The 22774-nt window shown below is 35.3% G+C and overlaps 1 protein-coding gene and 1 long non-coding RNA gene across 9 annotated transcripts in view; one reads left to right on the forward strand and one right to left on the reverse strand.

Annotated features, from left to right (window-relative positions):
• The window catches only part of LOC112053023 (flotillin-1), a 33619-nt gene extending 31347 nt beyond the window's left edge, over positions 1-2272 (reverse strand). Inside the window, exons 1-2 of one of the 2 annotated variants that reach the window (XM_024092285.2) lie at positions 2057-2272; positions 1169-1335 (exon numbers count right to left, since the gene is read on the reverse strand). In XM_024092285.2, the coding sequence (XP_023948053.1) occupies positions 1169-1335; positions 2057-2108 (219 nt within the window). In that variant the 5' untranslated portion in view covers positions 2109-2272. The remainder of the gene's footprint in view (positions 1-1168; positions 1336-2056) is intronic. The other variant, XM_052890853.1, reaches the window with a different exon arrangement.
• A 5825-nt stretch (positions 2273-8097) lies between these two features.
• On the forward strand, positions 8098-17862 carry LOC112053024 (uncharacterized). Of its 7 annotated transcripts, XR_008252323.1 has the most exons (7): positions 8101-8373; positions 9374-9517; positions 10027-10799; positions 11450-11518; positions 12666-12805; positions 13003-14983; positions 15176-17862. It is a non-coding gene; the product is annotated as an uncharacterized LOC112053024 (long non-coding RNA). The 7 variants fall into 7 exon arrangements; XR_008252321.1 differs by having other exon boundaries at positions 8098-8373; positions 10027-12805; positions 15176-15318; positions 15997-17862; XR_008252320.1 differs by having other exon boundaries at positions 8098-8373; positions 10027-12444.
• Positions 17863-22774: the final 4912 nt, after the last annotated feature.

The following is a 22774-nucleotide window of genomic DNA, read 5'->3' on the forward strand; positions in this document are numbered from 1 at the left end:
AAATATCACATACATAAAGATTGAGCATTAGATTCATGAATAAATATTTTGTTCTTGGGACCAATGGCTATTTGTGCTGTTGACCAATAATATCACTATTTTGGATTTAATTGGGACAATTAAGTTTGAAGGAGCTAATATGGTTAAATTCTACAAAGATAGTAATTTTTTACTTAATGTTTAAGCAGTTTAACTTAGGATAGTAAATAAATTCTTGAGCTGTCCAAGTGGCTTACCAGGTTACCTTCAGCCAGCAACTTCTCTTAAGTCCTTTCTTTAAGGAATTAAAAGAAGGACTATAGAGAAGTTGCCCGCGATTTCGTCCGCGTGGACTTTCAAGTACCGCTACTCTACCTCCACCCTACCCCTACTCCTACCCTACCCCTTGATTTTTAAATTTCTGTCATAAGAACCAAAAACAAACACATTAAAAAAAATAATAGTGAAATTGGTCCAGCCGTTCATGCGTGATGTTGTGACCAATATATGGAGTAATATTTATATATATAGATAACAATAGTGATCATTACAATAAGTTACCTGATAATAATGATCATTACAATAAGTTAGAAGCTTGCTAAGATATAGCAGAGTAAAATTAATTTATCTTCATATGTGTTATTAAACAAAAAAATTTAGACATATTTAATATTAACTTCCAATATTACCCCAAATTCAGAGCAAATCAAAATGATTTGTTTAAGGTTGAATTTGCAAATGTGACTACTTCAAAAGTTCACTCAAAAGTTGTTTTTGGTAATCATTTAGTGAGGTTTTTTGGTTACTAATTGTGAATCTATTTTTTTTATTAACTTAATATTATTGTTGTCACTACACAACACTGTCTAAAGATAATGTAATGTAATGTTAATGTAATTTAATGTTATGATGTGAGTTATACACACATAAGAGTGTAATGTCATAGCACTTGCTGCTTGCTTGCTGCAATGCTTTACATCTATACCTAATATTATAAGGAGAAAAGATTTCATTGTTTGTTTGTTTCCATTGAATAGGCTCTGAAACTACAGAACTAACCTGAAAAATGCTTTAACTGTTAGGAAGCTACACTATCCCTGAGTGTAAATGTCTATATTTTAGTGCTGTATCCCTATGGGAACTGGAACCACGCGACATCTGCTAATTAAAAATAAAGTGATAATAGTACCTGTGCAATGCCTGTAACAGATATAGGCACACCCTGGCTTGTATATACCGTAGGTGACTCAACCTGCAGGGTCATTGTGTTTAGAGATATTCTTTGAACACGCTGCACAGCAGGCCAGACAAAAGCTCGGCCTCCTGGCACTAGAAGAGGTTTGGAGTAGCAGCATCCTGTGTAGAAAAACATTAAAGTTTTGAAATTATTACTTATTTATTTAATTTCATTCAATAATTTAAATAAAAATTAGCTAAGGAGAAAGTAAAATCAAATGATAAGAGTACGATGAACATATTTCACAATATTTTAAATGTTTGAATAATATAAACTTGTATGATATTTCATGAGTCACAATCTTTTTACTAAGTAACTAGATTTTATTGTTATGTGTACTTGAAAATATCTTTAGTTTAGTCTTATTCACAGTAACTATTTAGTTTTCTAAACATAAACATTTGAATCATAATACGATGTACAATTTAATAAATAGTCTCACTATAAGTTCACTAGTAACACATAAATATGGTGAGATAAAAAAAGAGATCAAAATTGGGTAATGAGATAAGTGCATTAGACAGATTTTTCTACTTACATAATTATTTCGAAGATGCGTCATAAATAATACATGATATGAGGAAATAAAACGTATTCAATAATGAGTTATGCAGATCGTAATTCTTATGACCTCAGCTAGGTAATTCGATACGCTAGGCGCGGGAAGATAAATAATAAAAAACATCGCTGAACTTTATATCTTAGAGAAATTATCGCAAGCACAATCACAAATAAACTTCAATTACTTTATTAAATATCTACTAGGTTAGGATAAAACAATAAATCGTTCTTTCGCCCAAATATTAATTAGGTAAATAGAAGAATGTAAAGTCCACTTACCCGATACAACGAGCGCCTCATTTGGACCGCAAGTAACGAAACCCCAAGTCATCTTTGCTTTATCACAAATTAAATAATGGATAAATAAATTTGAGAAACCAAACTAATGAAACTACAAAACTGAAAACACATAAAATCAAAACATAAATCTTTAGTCTGTGATTAATCGGCTTCCGATCATCCGATCCGAACCGAGGAAATGGTAGAAACGCAGATTAAATTAATGTCACTTCGTAGACCATAGAGTTTAGCTAGAGAGCGCGCGAAGAAAAGAAATTCAGTTTGTTTGATCTGTGCTGTCAAATGGAGTAGGTAAGGAATTGACACTTACTATCAAAATTGGTTCCCAGTGAAACTACGACAACTATATTCGTTTCCGTAAAACAGAGTATTGTTTTAAAGCGTGACATAGATGGCGCTAGGTGAAATATGTAATACAACAAATTCCCATAAATATGTTCCTTGCCCTTAACGTAGTGTTTGCTACCGAAAGTCGAAACGGTTGGATCGATTTTTATGAAAGTCTGAGAATCGACCGACATCCATTTTTCATACCCGCACATAAGGATGGTCCACCCCAACATTTTTAGGATGATGATTGCTGGATCAGCTAGTGCTAATAATAAACATATAATTAAGTACCTTCCTACAGCTTGTGAATTCGTGAGTTTGTGTGGTTGTTTGAATAATCTCCAGATCAATCTGCTGATTCTATTTTAAAATTTCTGTAGGTTAGTCTGTGAAGAATACGGCAATTATTTTTTCTACTACCATTTCAATCTAAAACCTTAAACCATAATTATTGTATTTTATTGTATTAAATATATTATATACCACAGATTAATCAATAATATACAGAACAGGTAAACAGAAGACTCACGAGTATAACCAGCCCCCAGCCACTATGACATCCGCGTAAACAAGTAAAAAAGTAGAAAAGGTTGTTTGTGCGGATTTATGCGTATATGTAGCGTTATTCATAAAAATATTATTATATTATTATTTTAGCTCATCTACATTAATATTTAGTTAGTAGATTATCCATAAGTTTATAACGTACCAAAATGTATCCCGACATATGGCCTGCACAATGCACATGTGGCGTACACATGTGCAGACCACACTAAAATATGTTCCTTGTTACTAACCCAATGTATTTAGTTATAATAACTCAGTTGAACAGTAAACGGCGATCGATAAACACGCTTTTCTTTGCCACCTTACCTTCTTTACCACACGCGGCAAAGTGGTGACCCCGACGTGATTAATTTATCGATTTGCCTTAATTCAACTCGCGCGCGTCACTAATAAAAACAATAATGCAAAACGACCCGCGCTACCAATCTGCATCTGAGGAGCAACAAACTACAGCACAAGCGCTTCCAGAGCAGCCCGCACAGCCACATATGACAGCCGTCACGATGACATCGAGGATACCAGACTTCTGGCGGCAGCGACCACGGCTATGGTTCCACCAGTTTAACGCCATCGTGGACCCTCAAAAGGCAAGTGACCTCCATAAAAGTCAATTATTGATAGCTAAGTTGGGTCAAGACGAATTAAGTGACATTAGTGATTTATTAGATAATATGCCTGATACAGATAAATTTAAAACCTTACAAAATAGGCTTATTTCAATTTATGAGGAGTCAGAGACGCGCCAACTCAATCAATTACTAAACGAGATTGAATTGGGCGATCAGAAACCTTCGCAATTAATAAGACGCATGCGTGACCTCGGCAAAAATCGTATCCCCGAGGAAACTCTAAAACTACTTTGGACCGGTCGTCTCCCACACTCAATAAGAGCGGTCCTCACAGCATGCGACACAGGGGAGGTTAAATTAGATAGTTTAGCTACAATAGCCGACAGAATTTTAGAAAATACTAGAGCATCAGAGCTATCGCCAATATCCAGGTCTGATTCTAAAGCCGATACAAACCATTTAGTATTAGAAATTAACGCTTTAAAACAACAAATCGCAGCGTTAACAACACAAATGAATAATAACAACGGCAACAACCGCGCGTCACGTACCCAACATCGCGATTTCCCGGGTCCGTCTAGGGCGCGCTCAAAAAGCCGTGACAATAGTGTAAGTTTTAGAAATAGACAAATTTTTAATAAACAAACTGCTAAGCCAGGCGAATTAGGATATAAGTGTTTTTATCATTTTATTTACGGACCGAGAGCATATAAATGTGGTGACATCCGTAACTGTAATAAACAGTCGGAAAACTAATTCCGACACCGGCTTGCATATCAAACAACTTAGCCGGTGTCGGAAATCAAAGTAATTCATACCGCTTATGTGTAACAGACTCCATAAGCGGAACACATTTTTTAATAGATACGGGCGCGGACATCTCTGTTTTGGCCACACAAAGGCAAAACAGACGCACGTCCGATTACATTTTATATGCGGCTAATGGTTCCAAAATTAACACATATGGTCAAAAAACCATTACCGTCAATTTAGGTTTACGTCGTCCTTTTAAATGGGATTTTATTTTAGCGGACGTACAAAAATCAATTATAGGTGCCGATTTTCTCGCGGCCAATAAATTAATGGTGGATTTACATGGTAAAAGGTTAGTGGACAAAATTACACTTTTATCTCGTCACACTAATACCTCAACGTCTACCGAACCAAGTATTCGTTCAATAGATATTAACGACGAATACCATCAAATATTACAAAAATTTCCCGATATTACTAAATTAGAAAATTTTTCATCAAACCCAAAGCATAACGTACAACATCACATTCACACCACTGGTCCCCCGGTGCATGAAAAAGTTCGCCCACTTAACCCCGAGAAATACAAATTAGCCAAAGCGGAATTCGAAAGAATGACTCAACTAGGCATTTGTAGACCTTCGAACAGCCCGTGGGCTAACCCACTTGTGTGCGTTACCAAAAAAAATGGTGAAATACGAGCATGTGGCGATTATCGTCGCTTAAATGCACAAACTATACCCGATCGATATCCTTTACCTAGATTACTCGACTTTACTTACATTTTAAAAGGTAAAACAATTTTTTCAAAAATCGATTTACGTAAGGCCTATCATAACATACCTATGGCTCCAGAGGATATACCTAAATCAGCAATCCTCACTCCTTTTGGACTCTTCGAGTTCACCCGCTGTAATTACGGATTAAGGAACGCAGCCCAGGACTTCCAAAGATTAGTACACAACACCCTAAAAAATCTAGACTTTGCATTTGCCTACCTAGATGACATAATCATTAGCTCCGACTCTAAAGAAACTCATCTAAAACATCTCGAACTTGTTTTAGAGCGGTTAAGCAATTGCGGGCTTACTATTACACAGGTAAATGCGAGTTTGGGAAACCAGAATTAAATTTTCTTGGCTATCATATAAGTACCAACGGCATTAAGCCAAGCCAAGATAAGTCCGAAACCATTTCTAATTATCCTCGACCAAACACTATAGAGGAGTTAAGACGCTTTCTAGGTATGTTAAATTTTTATAGATTAAGTATTCCTAAGGCCGCCGAAATGCAAGCTCCACTAAATGCATACCTACATAACTCTAAAAAAAGGGACAAAACTTTAATAACATGGACCGAAACGGCGTTAAATGCGTTCGATCGATGTAAACAAGCCATAAATCAAACTGTTACACTTTCGTATCCCGACACATGTGCGTCACTTATTTTAATGACAGACGCCTCAGATAGTTGTGTAGGTTCCGCATTACATCAACTTGTAAATAATAAATTAGAACCTTTAGGATTTTTCTCCAAAAAACTAACGGAGACTCAAAAACGATATAGTACATACGATAGGGAATTATTAGCAATTTATATGGGTATAAAACATTTTCGACACATGGTTGAGGGCAGAGAGCTAACAATACTGACAGACCACCGTCCATTAACTTTTGCACTCACAAAAAAGGTCTCACCATCTGACTCACCGAGACGCTTAAGGCAATTAGATTTTATTTCCCAGTTTTGTGATAGTATTAAGTACATAGAAGGCGACAAAAACACAGTTGCTGACGCTTTATCTAGGATTAACGAAATTACTATGCCTAGTTTATTTGATTATCATAAGTTAGCTGAATTACAAAAAAGCGATTTAGAGTTAGAAAGCCTTCGCAAACAAGATAATCTCCAATTTAAATTAATTGCCATGCCCGATTCCGATGTTAAACTAATATGTGAAACATCTACTGAGGACGTACGCCCTTATCTACCCATCGCGTTTAGAGAGCTAGCTATAAAAACTTTACATAATGTTAGCCATTCCGGTATTGCAGCCACGAAACGTTTAGTTAAGTCTCGATATTTTTGGTCTAGTATGAATATAGATATAAAAAATTACGTTAAGAAATGTATACCTTGTCAAAAGTGTAAGATACAACGACATACAATTACACCATTAGGAACATTTGATAAGGCTTCTCGTTTATCCCATTGTCATTTAGATTTAATCGGTCCTCTTAAACCCTGTAATGATTATAAATATTGTGTAACTATGATAGATAGAGTAACCAAGTGGCCCGAGGTTGTACCTGTAAAGGATATTACAGCCGAGACGGTCGCTAAAGTATTTTTAGAACATTATATAGCTAGATATGGTTGTCCATTAAAAGTGACCACAGATAGAGGTGCGCAGTTTGAGTCCGACCTTTTCACTCAGTTATTAAAAAAACTCGGCATAGAGCGCGTCCGGACAACAGCTTATAATCCCAAAGCTAACGGCATGGTAGAACGGTTGCATCGAACATTAAAAGCTGCTATCATGGCGAAATGCTTAAATAGCGCACAATGGGTGCAAGAATTGCCATTAGTTCTTTTAGGGTTGCGTACGGCAATAAAATCAGACCTAGGATACAGCCCTTCACAATTTCTATATGGATGTAGTCTTAGGTTACCAGGCGATATATTTAACTCAAGCCCTAAAACAAACATCAACGATCGTGAATTCATTAAACAGTTAATTAACAATCTTTCATCCGTTTCTAACCTCACGTATACGGACATACGAACGCGGGACAGTAAAGTATTTATTCATCCAGACCTAAATAATTGTTCCCACGTATTTGTTAGAAACGAGGCAAGACGATCGTTGGAAGCACCTTATGAAGGGCCATTCCAGATTTTAGACCGTCATTCTAAGTATTACACTTTAGACTGTAACAACAAAAAAGTCACTGTGTCACTTGACCGTCTAAAACCCGCTTATTTATTAATTGCCGACGATATAGAGGTCTCAAGCCCAGGGAACAAAATTTATAAATCACGTCGGGGTCACCACTTTGCCGCGTGTGGTAAAGAAGGTAAGGTGGCAAAGAAAAGCGTGTTTATCGATCGCCGTTTACTGTTCAACTGAGTTATTATAACTAAATACATTGGGTTAGTAACAAGGAACATATTTTAGTGTGGTCTGCACATGTGTACGCCACATGTGCATTGTGCAGGCCATATGTCGGGATACATTTTGGTACGTTATAAACTTATGGATAATCTACTAACTAAATATTAATGTAGATGAGCTAAAATAATAATATAATAATATTTTTATGAATAACGCTACAGATGTCAAACGCTAAGCGTTTGTGGACTCTGGAAAAGTCTTTGATTCGGTGGAAACCAGGGCTGTGTTATGGTTATTGCAGAGATGCCGAATTGATTACAGGTACATCCAAGCGTAGAATTGCTTGTACGAAAACGCCCATATTCAGGATCAGACAACGAGGTCAATCCAGTTACAGCGAGGAGTTCGTAAGGATCTCTCCGAAGCTATTTACCGCCACATTGGAAGACGACTTTAATTAGTACTTAAAGCCCATTAACCATAAATTTACGAGTCGGTACGTACGTTTTAATTTTATTTGTAGTACTATATTTATATTGTAAAAAAGTAGTTTTATGCCAAATGTTGTGATTTTCTTGTAGATGAAAGGCCATTGTAAGATTCTTAATATCAAAAGAGCTCGACCACGAGTCCATCAAAAAAAAAAAAAAAAGTTTGACATTTAGTCTATGAAATCACTACGCACTCTTTTAATCTTTTTAATTCACTTCCGTTCCGCGACCTACACAAGTTCAACAACCTATAACAGATTAATCCGCAAATCGTCCTTTTTTTTCACTTGAAACTCCATATCCGCTGATCGCCTAAACCTATCTTACAAACTTACAATATACAAACTGCAAAGGAAGAAGTGTATCTACCAACTCGCGAAGAAGCCGGCCGGCGCAAGAAAAAACGTGACATGAAGCATGTGATAATAATTAGTATTTAACTGAAGGTGAAACCCAGCCATCCGCCAAACTGTAAGTTTTCCTACAACCTTTCTGGTCCATTCGAGTTCCCGGATCCCGTAATCTTAATCTAAATTCCTGCTTAATCACACAATTACACAAAGACAACACGCGCCATCTTGCATTCGACCGGTTCTTATTTTCACATCTTTCGTAATCCAATCGCATCCTACAGATTATAACGCAATACACGCATTTTAATACATTTTTCTAGAAATTACCGCTTACTTTTCTCATACATATATCTATTAACAAGAAGAATTAGTTACTTAACCTTAAAATATTACACTTGCATATCTATAAACAATTTAATTCATTTCTTACAACTCCTGAGCTTACAACATGTCGAAGCTAAATAAAAATATATTAAAACTAGAAGCACGCAAAGAAAGCCTGTTTAATATAATACAACAATTATACGATTTGAGCCTCTGCTTAGACGATGATCAAAGCAGAAGTAGATTTTTAACTAGAGGCATTTCAATAGAAAGTACTAGGCAACAATTTATAAACACGGTAGATGAGCTAGTCACTGAGCAACTCATTCGCTAAACCTCGCACTTCACGTTCTTATACCGCTTCTCACTCACTGAACCATAGGGACACATAAACTAATAACACTTCAACTCACTTATCTGATAAACATTCAATAGCTCAACCATTAGCATCAAGTTTTCAAACTCAACATACTTCTGAAAATCAAAATCCACCTCAAAAGTAAATGATTTAGCTCTCTCTGTCACAACATCAGCTTGTACTTACAGTAACATTAATCATACAACAGTATTGCTTCCCACAGCCGCTGTTAGTGTTTATGGCCGGTATCATATCTTCTAGTCATTCGAGTTGAAATTTGATTTTGAAATTTTGTTAAAAACGTGTTCGAAATTTCCATCATAGATCCCAATAAACCAGCAATAGCGAAATCTACGAAAGAACAATGTGAAAAGGTACTTAAGGTACAAGTGGTTAAATCTCCTAGAGGTATATTCACAATTTTTTTTTATTGCAGAAACTATACCAATACGACCATACAAAGAAAAAGAGGAAGTTGCTGAACCGTCCAGAGTTTCGAAATGTAACATTACAAGGAATTCTATTCGTAAAACGACCAGAGCGACAATAAATACTGCCAATGAAGTGGTTAAATCTCAAGGTAAATACATGGTCTTTTTACTTATCTGGCCTATATAGAATTTATATTTGCATTCTTAAAAGAAGAAAAGCTGACCTCCATTATAACTGACTGACAATAACTATTTAAATATATATTTTATTTTTGCGGGTAGTTGCATAAATTGACAACACGTTGTTTCTACTTTAATATTCAGTTTAATAAAATATAACAATTTTTATGTGTGTTATTATGGTTTAGAAACATCATACCTGCCAACAATATTCCAATGAGGTAAATTAATAACCATTGCTATTGCACTACACAGTTAATTCACACAAGTTATAACCTACAAGTTGTAATACAATGAAGGCTGTTAAACAATCTATGGATGAGTTGTCACACCACTTTAAAAAACAATGGAGGAATTTTAACAAAATTTGCAGACTGCAATCCTGGCAACTAGTCCCACGTCCAATGTTGCAGCCCAATTCAACTCCTTCCGGAACTTACGTTTATCTATACCTATTATATATTTATTGTCCAAACAGATGGACCAGCAGAAGACACGAAGCAGAAGAAAAATTCTCTTGGTTCATGGTGTCCCTGAAGCTGCAAAGGAAGATGTCCCCGCAGTTGTATTTTTTTTTTTATTCTTTACATGTTAGCCCTTGACTACAATCTCACGTGATGGTGAGTGCAGTCTAAGATGGAAACGGGCTAACTTGTTAGGAGGAGGATGAAAATCCACACTCCTTTCGGTTTTTACACAACATCATACCGGTACGCTAAATTGCTTGGCGGTACGTCTTTGCCGGTAGGGTGGTAACTAGCCACAGCCAAGGCCCCCCACCAGCCAGACCAGGACCAATTAAGAAAATCTCAATCTGCCCAGCTGGGGATCGAACCCAGGACCTCTGTTTTGTAAATCCACCGCGCATACCACTGCGCCACGGAGGCCGTCAATATTCAAAGTTCTTAAAGATCATCTTCAACTTCCTGAGCTCTCAGCAGCATCTTTATGTCAGTGTTATCGTTTGGGCCAAGATAGTAATGATACACCCAGGGCTATTTTGTTGAAGCTGGACTTACTCTTGTGAATCAAGATTTGGTATTCAAAAAAACTCTTCAAGTCACAGGATACACATTGGCTGAATTTCTAACGAAGAACCGACATGAGGCTATTATGAAGCCAACCAGAATCTCCAAGTGCTGGACAAAGGATGGCCTTATAATTGTTTTTGGTCCGGATGGGAAAAAACACTCTATAACAACAAAGGCTGAACTGTGCGCCATTTGCCCTCGCAGTACTGGTGAACCAACTGTAAGTGCCCTGGCTGGTGCTGCTGCTTTTGTGACCAAGTATCAAGCTGGTAATTCACAAATTCTGAGGTCACAAAGACTAATGAAAAAATAAGTCATTCTTTTCATATACTAATGACATTGATAGTATTATTGATGCTCTGCCAACGGTAATGTATTAGATTATTATCTTGGTAGAAATATTCATAAATCCTTTTTTTTTTGGTTGTGTTATGTTTATATAGGTTTCTGTAGTCAATAATTTTTGCTAACTTTATCATTTAATCAATCCCCAATCACTGATTCTTATTTTACCCACAGGTTTTCATAATTTATTTTGTATTATACTTACAGCCTCAATAGTACAGTAGCAATTTATAGTACTTCAACATTTTTGGTTTCTTTGTTTATTTTAAAAGCGATTTCCTTACAGACACTGTTTGTATGTAGGGAATTTTGTTGGTACAAGGGAATACCATTAAATCTTTATATATATATTTTTTATTCGTCCTATATCTCTGGATATATATAATGAATATATACATACACATTATATATATCCATATATATAATGCATTATTATATAATCACTTACTGGCGCCAACATGACTACATATTTTGACAATCAGAATGAAAGCAATTCAGATAGTATTGAAGATATTTATATTTCAGACTTGTCTCAGTCTGGTGGCAGCTTCCAGGGTGCAGATATACCTCTTTGTTCTGTGCAAACAAAAAATTGTAAATACACAAGAGTATTCTATCTCATTATTCAGATTTCTGGTCAACATTAAATAACATCAATTTGCATGCAATCTTGGTCGGAATCTTTTCTAAAACCTTGTATTCCTTCAACTTCTTATTGTTAACCTGGATTTAATCTAATAAGAAATGATTGTAAGGGCAAGAGTGGGGGTGGGTTATGCATTTATTTGCAAAGTCACATTCCTTATAGATTACAGTATTATAATCAGAGAAACCCCAAGCAGCTCGCTCTATCGTCCGCTGAGTATCCTATCTCCTATATAATAGCGTACCGCGACTTCGTTCGCATGAAAATCGATGTAAACTTTCAACCCCTATTTTACACACTACTATTTATATTTTTCAAGTTTTTTAAAGTATAATAAATAGTCCACTAATTTTACATTTACAAATATATCTTAAAAACTAAAGGAATTTTCATACAAACGTTCTACCCCTAGTTCACCCCTTTTGATTTACGCGTCCTTTCGGGAACAGAAACTATGCGGGAGAAACCGCTGGGCGTCTTTTAGCGATATTTTTGCGTCTTTTAGAAATTTTGTATTTTTCCGAAACAATAAGCAAATCTTATATCTATTATATCTTCTTGATTATTAAGTAATTCATTTTGATAAGGATTTAAGTTTGGTTGTGTAAACAATGACGTAAACCTTATTACTATATCTGCTAAACTATAGAAGATAGATATATGCTGTCGCGATATTTTTGTAGAAAATGATGTGTTCTGCAAAGTTGTAGTACATTATTTTATTCTTACATCAATAGTTTTTGCAGCGCACGCCATGTAAACTAAACTTTTGTACACCTTGGGATACATTATTGGAAAGAATCCTAATTTTTTTAAGGTAAAACGACCAAAGCGACAGTAAATACTGCCGATGAAGTGGTTAATTCTCATAAAGGTACATGGTGTTTAATTTATCTGATCTTTTTTGAATTATTGTTTGCGTTCATAATAGAAGGAAAGCCTACCTTCATTATAACGGACTGTCTATAACTACTATATATATGAACGACTATATATATGAATAAATGAGAACTAATTCTTAAGTGTGCTCCTAATACTTACTTACACTATTTTACAATGCAGTTATGATTTAAGTACATTTTTTTTGAATTGCAGAAACTATACCTATACCACCACAAAGTAAAAGAGAAAGTTGCATAACCGTCCAGTTTTTCGAAAAGTAACATGGAATTCTATTCGTAAAAAGAGCAAAGCGACGATAAATTCTGCCGATGAAGTGATTAAATCTCAAGAAGGTAAATACATGGTGTTTTATTTATCTGACCTATTTAGAATTATTATTTGCGTTCCCAATAGAAGGAAAGGCTACCTTCATTTAAACTGACTGACATATATGAATATATGAGAACTTATTCTTAAGTGTGCTCCTAATATCTACTTACACTATTTTCCAATGCAATCATAACTGATTTACATTTTTTTTTAATTGCAGATACTATACCAAACAAAGAAAAAGAGAAGGTTGCAGAACCGTCCAGTGTTTCGGATTCTAACTTTACAATATACAGGCAGCCAAGTTTGAAACGCAAATCTGGCAGCCAAGTTTGAAACGCAAATCTGCACACGATGGCGTTCCTTCGTCAAGTGTTTTGGATTGCAACTTTACAAGACAGCCAAGTTTGAAACGCCAATCTGCACACGATTGCGTTCCTCCTTCCAGTGTTTCGAATTGCAACTTTACAAGGCAGCCAAGTTTGAAATGCAGAACCGTCCAGTGTTTTGAAAGGTAACATTACAAGGAATTCTATTCGTAAAAAGACCAAAGTGACAATAAATACTGCCGAAGAAAAACTATACCTTTACCACCAAACAAAGAAAAAGAGAAAGTTGCAGAACCGTCCAGTATTTCGGATTGTAACTTTATAAGTCAGCCAAGTTTCAAATCAAATCAAAAATCATTTATTTCAAGTAGGCTCAGTTTACAAGCACTTTTGACACGTCAGTTGACTATTTGTTAAAATTCTACCACCGGTTCGGAAGGCAGGTTCTGCTGAGAAGATTCCTGCAAGAAACTCAACAGTTGCTCTTTTGAAAAAGTCATACAGTATTACAATTTACATTTGATAACAATTAAATTACAATTTCTTATAGTTTTATTTCCTGTGTGAAGGTGGAAGCTGATCCAATGGCCTCCAAGCACCTTTGTCGTTAAGGAAATCGAAACGCAAATCTGCACACTTTGACGTTCCTCCTTCCAGTATTTCAGATTGTAACTTTACTAAGCAGCCAAGTTTGAAACGCAAATCTGACAGCCAAGTTTGAAACGCAAATCTGACAGCCAAGTTTGAAATGCAAATCTGCACACGATGGCGTTCCTTCGTCAAGTGTTTCGGATTGCAACTTTACAAGACAGCCAAGTTTGAAACGCCAATCTGCACACGATTGCGTTCCGCCGTCCAGTGTTTCGAATTGCAACTTTACAAGGCAGCCAAGTTTGAAATGCAAATCTGCACACTTTGGCGTACCTCTGTCCAGTGTTTTGGATTGTAACTTTACAAGGCAGCTAAGTTTGAAACGCAAATCTGCACACTTTGGCGTACCTCTGTCCAGTGTTTTGGATTGTAACTTTACAAGGCAGCCAAGTTTGAAACGCAAATCTGCACACTTTGGCGTACCTCTGTCCAGTATTTTGGATTGTAACTTTACAAGGCAGCCAAGTTTGAAACGCAAATCTGCACACTTTGCCGTTCCTCCGTCCAGTGTTTTGGATTGTAACTTTAAAATACAGCCAAGTTCGAAACGCAAATCTTCACACGTTGGCGTTGACATTCAGGTGAATAAGGTCAATATTAACTAATCTATAAAGCTGAAGAAAGAATACCACCAAACAAAGAAAAAGAGAAAGTTGCTGAACCGTCCACGTCGAGTGTTTTGAAAAGAAACATTACAAGGAATTCTATTCGTAAAAAGACCAAAGTGACATTAAGAGCGCGCAGCGCGTCGGTACGATATGGATAAAATTCGAAAAATAAAATTCGCAAACGAGACGCCGAATTATGACTTTCACGTGAGTGAAAAGCACGGAGCGATTGACGCGCGACGCAAATTTTATGACGTGAGCGCCAAAACCATTTTTACCTAATTGCAAGTAAATTAAACAACATAACGAACAAAATGGCCATGTTCAAGATATATACTTAATTTTCTATACAAAACAAAAATTTAAGAAAATAAGTTTGCTTTTCCTGAGATTGAAGGCAAAATGTGAGCAATACATATATTTTTCAAAAAAATAAACTATCGAGAAAAGTTTTATAAATTGTGTACTTTGTATAGTCATAACGAAGCTAACACTTTGAAATATCATTTACCCAAATATCAGGCTCCTAACTTTTCCAGAATCTGAGATCCAGAACCATTTACATATTGCACACTCTTAAATACTGCCGATGGAGTGGTTAAATCTCATGAAGGTACATGGTGTTTTATTTATCTGACCTATTTAGAATTATTGTTTGTGTTCCCAATAGAAGGAAAGCCTACCTTTATTATAATTGTATGTCTATAACTACTAAATAAATGAGAACTTATTCATAAGTGTGCTACTAATACACTATTTTACGATGCAGTTATGATTTAAGTACAATTTTATTTTTTAATTGCAGAAACTATACCTGTACCAAAAACAAAAAAAAAGAAATTTGCAGAACCGTCCAGTTTTTCGAAAAGTACATTACATGGAATTCTATTCGTAAAAGGACTAAAGCGAAAATGAATTCTGCCGATGAAGTGGTTAAATCTCATGAAGGTAAGTACATGGTTTTTTATTTATCTAACCTATTTAGAATTATTATTTGCGTTCCCAATAGAAGTAAAGCCTACTTTAATTATTCCTGACTGACTATAACTATTATTTAAATTAATCTATACTAATATTATAAAGCTGAAGAGTTTGTTTGTTTGTTTGATTGAACGCGCTAATCTCAGGAACTGCTAGACCGATTTGAAAAATAATTTCAGTGATAGATTTATCGAGGAAGGCTATAGACTATATTACCTATATTTTCAAAAAAAATAGGGAACCTTCCTGAAACTCCAATAATATAACCCAAGGTGTACAAAAGTTTTATTTACATGGCGTGCGCTGCAAAAACTATTGATGTTAGAATAAAATAATGTACTACAACTTTGCAGAACACATCATTTTCTTTAACAAGTGTCGCGACAGAATATATCTATCTTCTATATTTTAGCAGATATAGTACCTTTTGTACTTTAATAAAATATTTTAATCATTTACTAAGGTTTACGTCATTGTTTACACAACTAAACTTAAATCCTTATCAAAATGAATTATTTATATTTTTGTATTATTATTATTATTACTTTGTATATTTTATATTGGGTAAATACCTTTAAATAAAAATCATTATTATTATTATTATTATTATTTAGTAGTATGGTTTTTCATTTATTTGTTTTTAAGATGAGTGATACGAGCGAAAATTTAACGATTAAATTAAAACTGTAAGTCGAGAGAAAAGTACCTAAAAGCTTATGCTACACATCTTGTATTTTTTCGCTATTGAGGTGAAAAGTTGTATGTATCACACGAGAGCAAAGTATTTGTCTCTTGTGCCTTTGAATCCCTCATTACGCTCAGGATTCTAACCTAAAATCACTCGCTGAGCTCGTGATTCAATTATAGAATGCGATTCGCTTGTTCGGGATTCAAACTAGGCACTCGACGAACAAATTCAAACTTTGCTTACTTGTTGAACAAATAACTTTTCTTTAACAAAGGATTTTTCAAAACCCTCTACTTAAGTTATCTTTATACAAGTCTTTAATAAGGCCTCAGTTAGAGTATGCGTGTTGTATATGGAACAATTTTTACGACAAATACAAAAACCAGATAGAAATGCATTACAGATGTTATAGATCAAGACTCCCTTACGCTGAGCTACTAACTAAATACTATCTTCTAACTCTTGAATCTAGACGCAAGTTGCTTGAAGCAATGGTATTGCATGGACTCATCAACAATAAATACGATTGTCCTGACTTAGTATGTAAGTTATCACTAAATGTTTTGAAGTACGCTGGTCAACGTCGGGTGTTTTTCTGTATTCTGAGCATTTCGCGGTAATCAGCAAGTGTCGTGTTACGCATTTTACATACCTACCTACACAAAACGTATTGTTTAACAGAAGAATGTCTAAACTAAAACGCTGGTTAAAAAGTAAAAGATATTTTGTTTTGGAATATAATTTGGTCCTGTTTCACTTAAGTTTTGTTCCTAATTAATAGATCATGCAATGTATTAGTGATAAGCCTGTGTGAGATGCACTTATGTGTGTATACTTACTTGACCACGTACTTGACCTCCTGCATTGTTGGCTATTCTTTTTTGTGATTAGTCGTTTAAGCCGCTTTCGATGAGGAAAAACATTTTAATATGTTGACGTTACTTACCGATGTCCATGATGTATTTAAAACTTAAACTATATATGAAGTACCCTACACTAATCCATAATGTTCTTATGGAGTCTTCTAATATTATTGTTACGTCTTATTTCTCTCACGGTCAAAATAAACGTCAGTAGCGGTATTAAATCGTCGAAAAGATTGATATAAATAATAAAATAAAAATATGTAAAGTGACATGTCATATGTCATGTAAGTAAATATTGCTATGACAACCTTAGATACATAGATATTCGAAAAATGGCGATCTTATTAAAGACAAAATAGTATTTTATTTTTTATTAGTTTTTATTGACGGTGTTTTCGTGATATCTTATAAATGAAAATAACATTTATAAATTAAACAATGAATTATATTCATGAAAATCTTGTGACTCAACTTGGATTTACTCAGTTTAGCGATACAGCTTTTGCCCATTTTCCTTTACTTTTTAAAAAATATTCCGCCTTTTAAAAGCAGACTGTCGCAATTATTGATTAATAATAAACAATTAATTCTATAATTTTTTCTTTTGTTTTCTTTTGTGACTGCTTGCTTTTGAGATTACATTATTTTTCTTCTGAGATTACACTACTGTATTTTTGTTTTTTAGTGATATAATTATTTTTGTGTGACTAATTGTATATGTTCTGTTCTTCCCTCCTAAGGGTCTGACAGAATACCAGCGTTGTGGGTACTGATGTACTCACAACAAATTTTAGCTGAGTCAGGTCCATTTTTTGACACAACATATTTTCTAAGTTTATTAGTTATTAGTTAAGTATTATTTTATTAGTTTTAAGTTATAATTACGATATAAATGTATTAGTTTTAAGTTATTATGTAGTTATGTGTTGTGCTAACAAATAAATGATTTCTATTCTATTCTATTCTATTCATATTCCACATTGTTATTAGTTTCATCCAATCAAGATTGATCGTGTTTTAGTATCGTATAAACAGCTATGCATTTGAGAAAACACAGTTATGTTGAAATCACATATCATTAGTTCAAATACAACAAATGCATTACCAAGTTGGTCCCTATATGTTCACACGACAGCGTTTTTAAAACGTGACGCTTTTTTATCGAGCAGTGTTGCATTTTAAATTTAAAGTTTAAAGTTTTTTAACGCATCGCTTTTTTAGCTCTCGTGCGTATGATGAACAAAAAAGAGAGAAACGCAAGTAAGAGAGAATAATACTATAGATATATTGATACCTACAATCTTTTTAACAAAAAAAAATTGAACCGACTTCAAAATCACAAAAATAATCTAAAAAGCGAAAAATAACATCGTATGTGCTTTCTGATCACTTTGATGGCGGTGCCAAGCCAGTGACGTATTAATTAAAGCCGTTTCTGTAAGAACCACGGGAAAGAACTGTCTTTAATCCTAAAAGTTCATGATTTAATCGGCTTTGGTTAATGCACCACTGTGTTGGCACCACCTTCAAAGTGTTCAGAAGGTAGCACATACGATGTTATTTTTCGCTGTTTTGGAAGTCGCATTAATTTTTTTGTTAAAAAACTTTATTTTTCTGTTTTTAGTGTGTCTTAGCATAAAATTTTCATAAAAATCGGTTCAGTAGTTTTTGTTAAATGAAAATAACGCCCATACTGTGGCGCTCTGTGAACGATTTTCATGATAATTCAATGGGACCAATCTGGAAGTATACTCTTTCAAACAAAAAAGAATTTTTAAAATTGGTTAAGAAATGACGAAGTTAGCGGTAACAAAGTATTGAAAAAAATACATACGCATTGGATTGAGAACCTCCTCCTTTTTTTTGAAGTCGGTTAAAAAATACAGCCTTGTCCGTTTACGAGAACAAAACACGAGGACAATAGATAGTAAACAACAGCTGAGCTGGCGTACGTATAACAAGGCTAAATAAAAATGAAAAACTCTCAATATTCATTAGGGATGTTGAACGGATAGGATTTCAATGAAACCTACGCAAAATTTCTAAACTGCAAAAAGTCAATGAACGAGTGAATGAAAGCATCAAAGGCACAGTAAAAATAGGTGAATTAATCAAAGAGAACATGATATAGGTACCTCTAAAGTTGAATTAGCTTCGTCGTCATCAACCCATATTCGGCTCACTGCTGAGCTCTAGTCTCCTCCAGAATGAGAGGGGTAAGGCCAATAGTCCACCACGCTGGCCCAATGCGGATTGGCAGACTTCACACACGCAGAGAATTAAAATAATTCTCTGGTATGCAGGTTTCCTCACGATGTTTTCCTTCACCGATTGAGACATGTGATATTTAATTTCTTAAAATGCACACAACTGAAAAGTTGGAGGTGTATGCCCCGGACCGGATTCGAACCCACACCCTCCGGAATCGGAGGCAGAGCTCATATCCACTGGGCTATCACGGTACGGAATTAGCTTACTATAGGTTAATCGAATATACGATAAAATACGTTATCTGTTGGCCTATTCACTATTTTGGTCTTTATTAACAACTTAATAAAATAAACATCAAGTTATTTGACGAAATGTCATTTACCTACTGTGTGATATCCACCAGTAAGCACCAGATGACTTTGGTTTATAGAATCTCAATTTCTTTTATGTTAACTATCATACGTCAAAGATAGTAGGGGATCCGAAGAGGGGATTTTTGCAGTTACTCGAGCGCGGCACATGAACATAAGGGAGTATACCTTGCATGTTCTTCAGTACCTTCACGAAGTATGAGCCCTTAATATTGGTGTGTGCGATTAGGGCAACCAAAAAAAAAAACTAACTTCAGAAATACTTAAACCAGCACGTCAGATTAAGATAAGGTAGATGAGTTGATAGTTAAACAGTGTTTCGAAAATCTGACGACTTGAGCGTAACGTAATGGAATGGGGGGTTTCAAAGTTACGAATTAAGAAGAGGTCGGCAACTCCGTTTGCATGCACAACTGTTTTTCAGGAAATCGGCGGTAACCATGATTTTAACCATGAAAAATCATGGTTAATTTATTTTTAATGCACACTACTGAAAAGTTGGAGGTGCATGCCGCGGACCGGATTTGAACCCACACCTTCCGGAGTAGGAGGCAGAAGTCATATCCACTGGGCTATCACGGCTTCTAATCTATATCTATACTAATATTATAAAGAGGTAAAGTTTGTAAGTTTGTAACAATTCCTTGAAATGGGGTACTCTTCGGAACTACTGGTCCGATTTTAAAAATTCTTTCACCAGTAGAATGATACGTTATCGGGGAGTGCTATAGGCTATATTTTATATTTCTATCATATATAACTACTGAGTTATCGCGGGTTTTCTCTTACAGGTCGGACCGAAAAACTTACTTATTCGCATGCGCTGCCTCAACCATTGCGTATAACTGAAATAAATGTATGGAGGCTTTTTTAACCTTTAAAAGTTCTACAAAAAAATCCGCGACACCATATATCTATCTTTTATATTTTAGCAGATATAGTACCTTTAGTACTTTAATAAAATATTTAAATTTTAAACCAAGGTTTACGTTATTATTTACACATCTAAACTCAAATCCTTATCAAAATAAATTATTTAATAATCACAAGGATATTATAGAGATAAGATTTGCCCTTTACAGTATGTTAATTAGTTATATAGTTTCGGAGATAATACAAAATTTCTGAAAGTCGCAGAAATTCCGCTATATGACGCCCCGCGGTTTTAATTACGTGGTTCATGGTCCCGTGTGAATATGATGACCAAGCATAGCCTATGACACTCGCAAATAATGTAGCTTTCTATTGGTAAAAGAATTTTCCAAATCGGTCCTGTAGATCCAGAGATTACCCCCGACAACCACACAAACTTTACCTTTTATAGCATTAGCATAGAAGTCGCTTGGAAAATTATTGTCTTTTGGTCATTGCACCACGCTCAAAAGGCTGGACCAATTTTGCTGAGGGTAGGGATAGGATACGGGTAGGGAAGGGGTAGGATAGAGGTAGGGTAGGGGTAATTTCGGGAAAGTGTAGGGGTAGGGAGGGGTTAGGGCTAGCGGTTGGGTAGGAGTAAGGTAGGGGTAGGGTAGGGGTAGATTAGGGGTAGGGTAGGATAGGGTATGGATAGGGTACGGGTAGGGTTAGGCTAGGGGCTAACTTAGCTCAGCGGCATTTGCCGTGAGAAAAATAAGACAGTTTACTGATGTTGATACAGCTAGGCTTGTTTATTTTGCGTACTTTCACAGCGTAATGTCTTACGGTATTTTATTGTGGGGCAAGGCTGCCGATATACAATCTATATTTGTACTTCAAAAAAGAGCAATTCGAGCAATATATCAATTAAAATAGTATTATATCAATTAATATAGTAATATATAACAGTATAGTATATGTAAGACAAAATATTAATTTGTACAAACGAAAAGGAGATTTAAACCCACGTCTTACTAGACACGGGCATAAGTTAGTTATTTCTGCTTATCGTCTCCAAAGAGTAAAAAAATCTTTTGTAGGTTTGGGTGTACTCTTCTATAATAAGATCCCCAAGACTGTGATGGACCTGCCAATGCATAGCTTTAAGCAATGTGTTAAAAAACATTTACTTAGTCGAGGGTACTACAACATTGATGAGTTCCTTAATGATAAAGATGCTTGGAGGCCGTTGGATCAGCTTCCACCTTCACACAGAAAGTAAAACTATAAGAAATGTAAACAGTACTTGTTATTAATTGTAAATTATAATACTGTATGACTTTTTCAAAAGAGCAACTGTTGAGTTTCTTGCCGGTATCTTCTCAGCAGAACCTGCCTTCCGAACCGGTGGTAGAATCTTAACAAATAGTCAACTGACGTGTCAAAAGTGCTTGTAAACTGAGCCTACTTGAAATAAATGATTTTTGATTTGATTTGATTTGATTTGGGGTAAGGTGGGGGGAGGGTAGGGTAAGCGTTAGCGGTAGGGTAGGAGTAAGGTAGGGGTAGGGTAGGGTAGGGTTGGGTAGGTTTACGAGCAGGGTAAGGTAGAGGTAGAGAAGTTAACATCATTTTTTACGCGGACGAAGTCGCGGGCGTCCGCTAGTAAAATATATTTATGATGCGTTAAAAGATTTATGAGATATTACTACAGTAGACCGTAATTGGTTGGTGTTACAGCCACTCTCCCCGGAGCATAAATACTACAACGCTGAGTTAAGTAGGTAAATAAAAAAATACTTCTATCTAATTCACTAGCTAGACTAGAGACGTACAGCTAAGATAAAACGTCAAAGGATTCTTGTCTCTCTGGAAATGCAGGATGCTTTTTAAACTATAAAGAATATTTTCCTTTGCCGTGGAGAAAGAGATAATTAATTTTCCTTTGCGGGTAAGGTTTCTCGTTATTGCTTTACTTGAGACGTTCACATTATGCCTTAGTAAAATTATAGCAACGGCTAAGTATTTTCTTTGGTAGGTACTTAATAGAATAATGAGAAGCTTGACCACTTTGATAAATTTTAAGGTCTTTACATATGAAATGGGCGTTTTGTCGTACTGACCACATTGATCACTAATATTTCCTTTTTGGTTAGGAATTCCAATGTCAAATTTACAGTAGGGGTAGAGTAGCGTAGATTAGGGATAGGGAAGAAGTGCACATATGTCAAAGTGAAGCTTGACCGGATCCGCTAGTTAATAATAATTAACTACTACAGTGTCAAAATAGGTTTATGGACCGATTTTGAAAATTCTTTTTTTGTTTTGAAAGGTTTGATTCCAGGGTGGTCCCATTTTTTCATGTCAGGATCTGATGATGGCATCCTGGAGAAATCGAGGGGAAAGTCGGTTGAATTTTTTTTATTAAAATT

Source organism: Bicyclus anynana, chromosome Z (genome assembly GCF_947172395.1).
Source record: "Bicyclus anynana chromosome Z, ilBicAnyn1.1, whole genome shotgun sequence".
Lineage (NCBI taxonomy): Eukaryota > Metazoa > Arthropoda > Insecta > Lepidoptera > Nymphalidae > Bicyclus > Bicyclus anynana.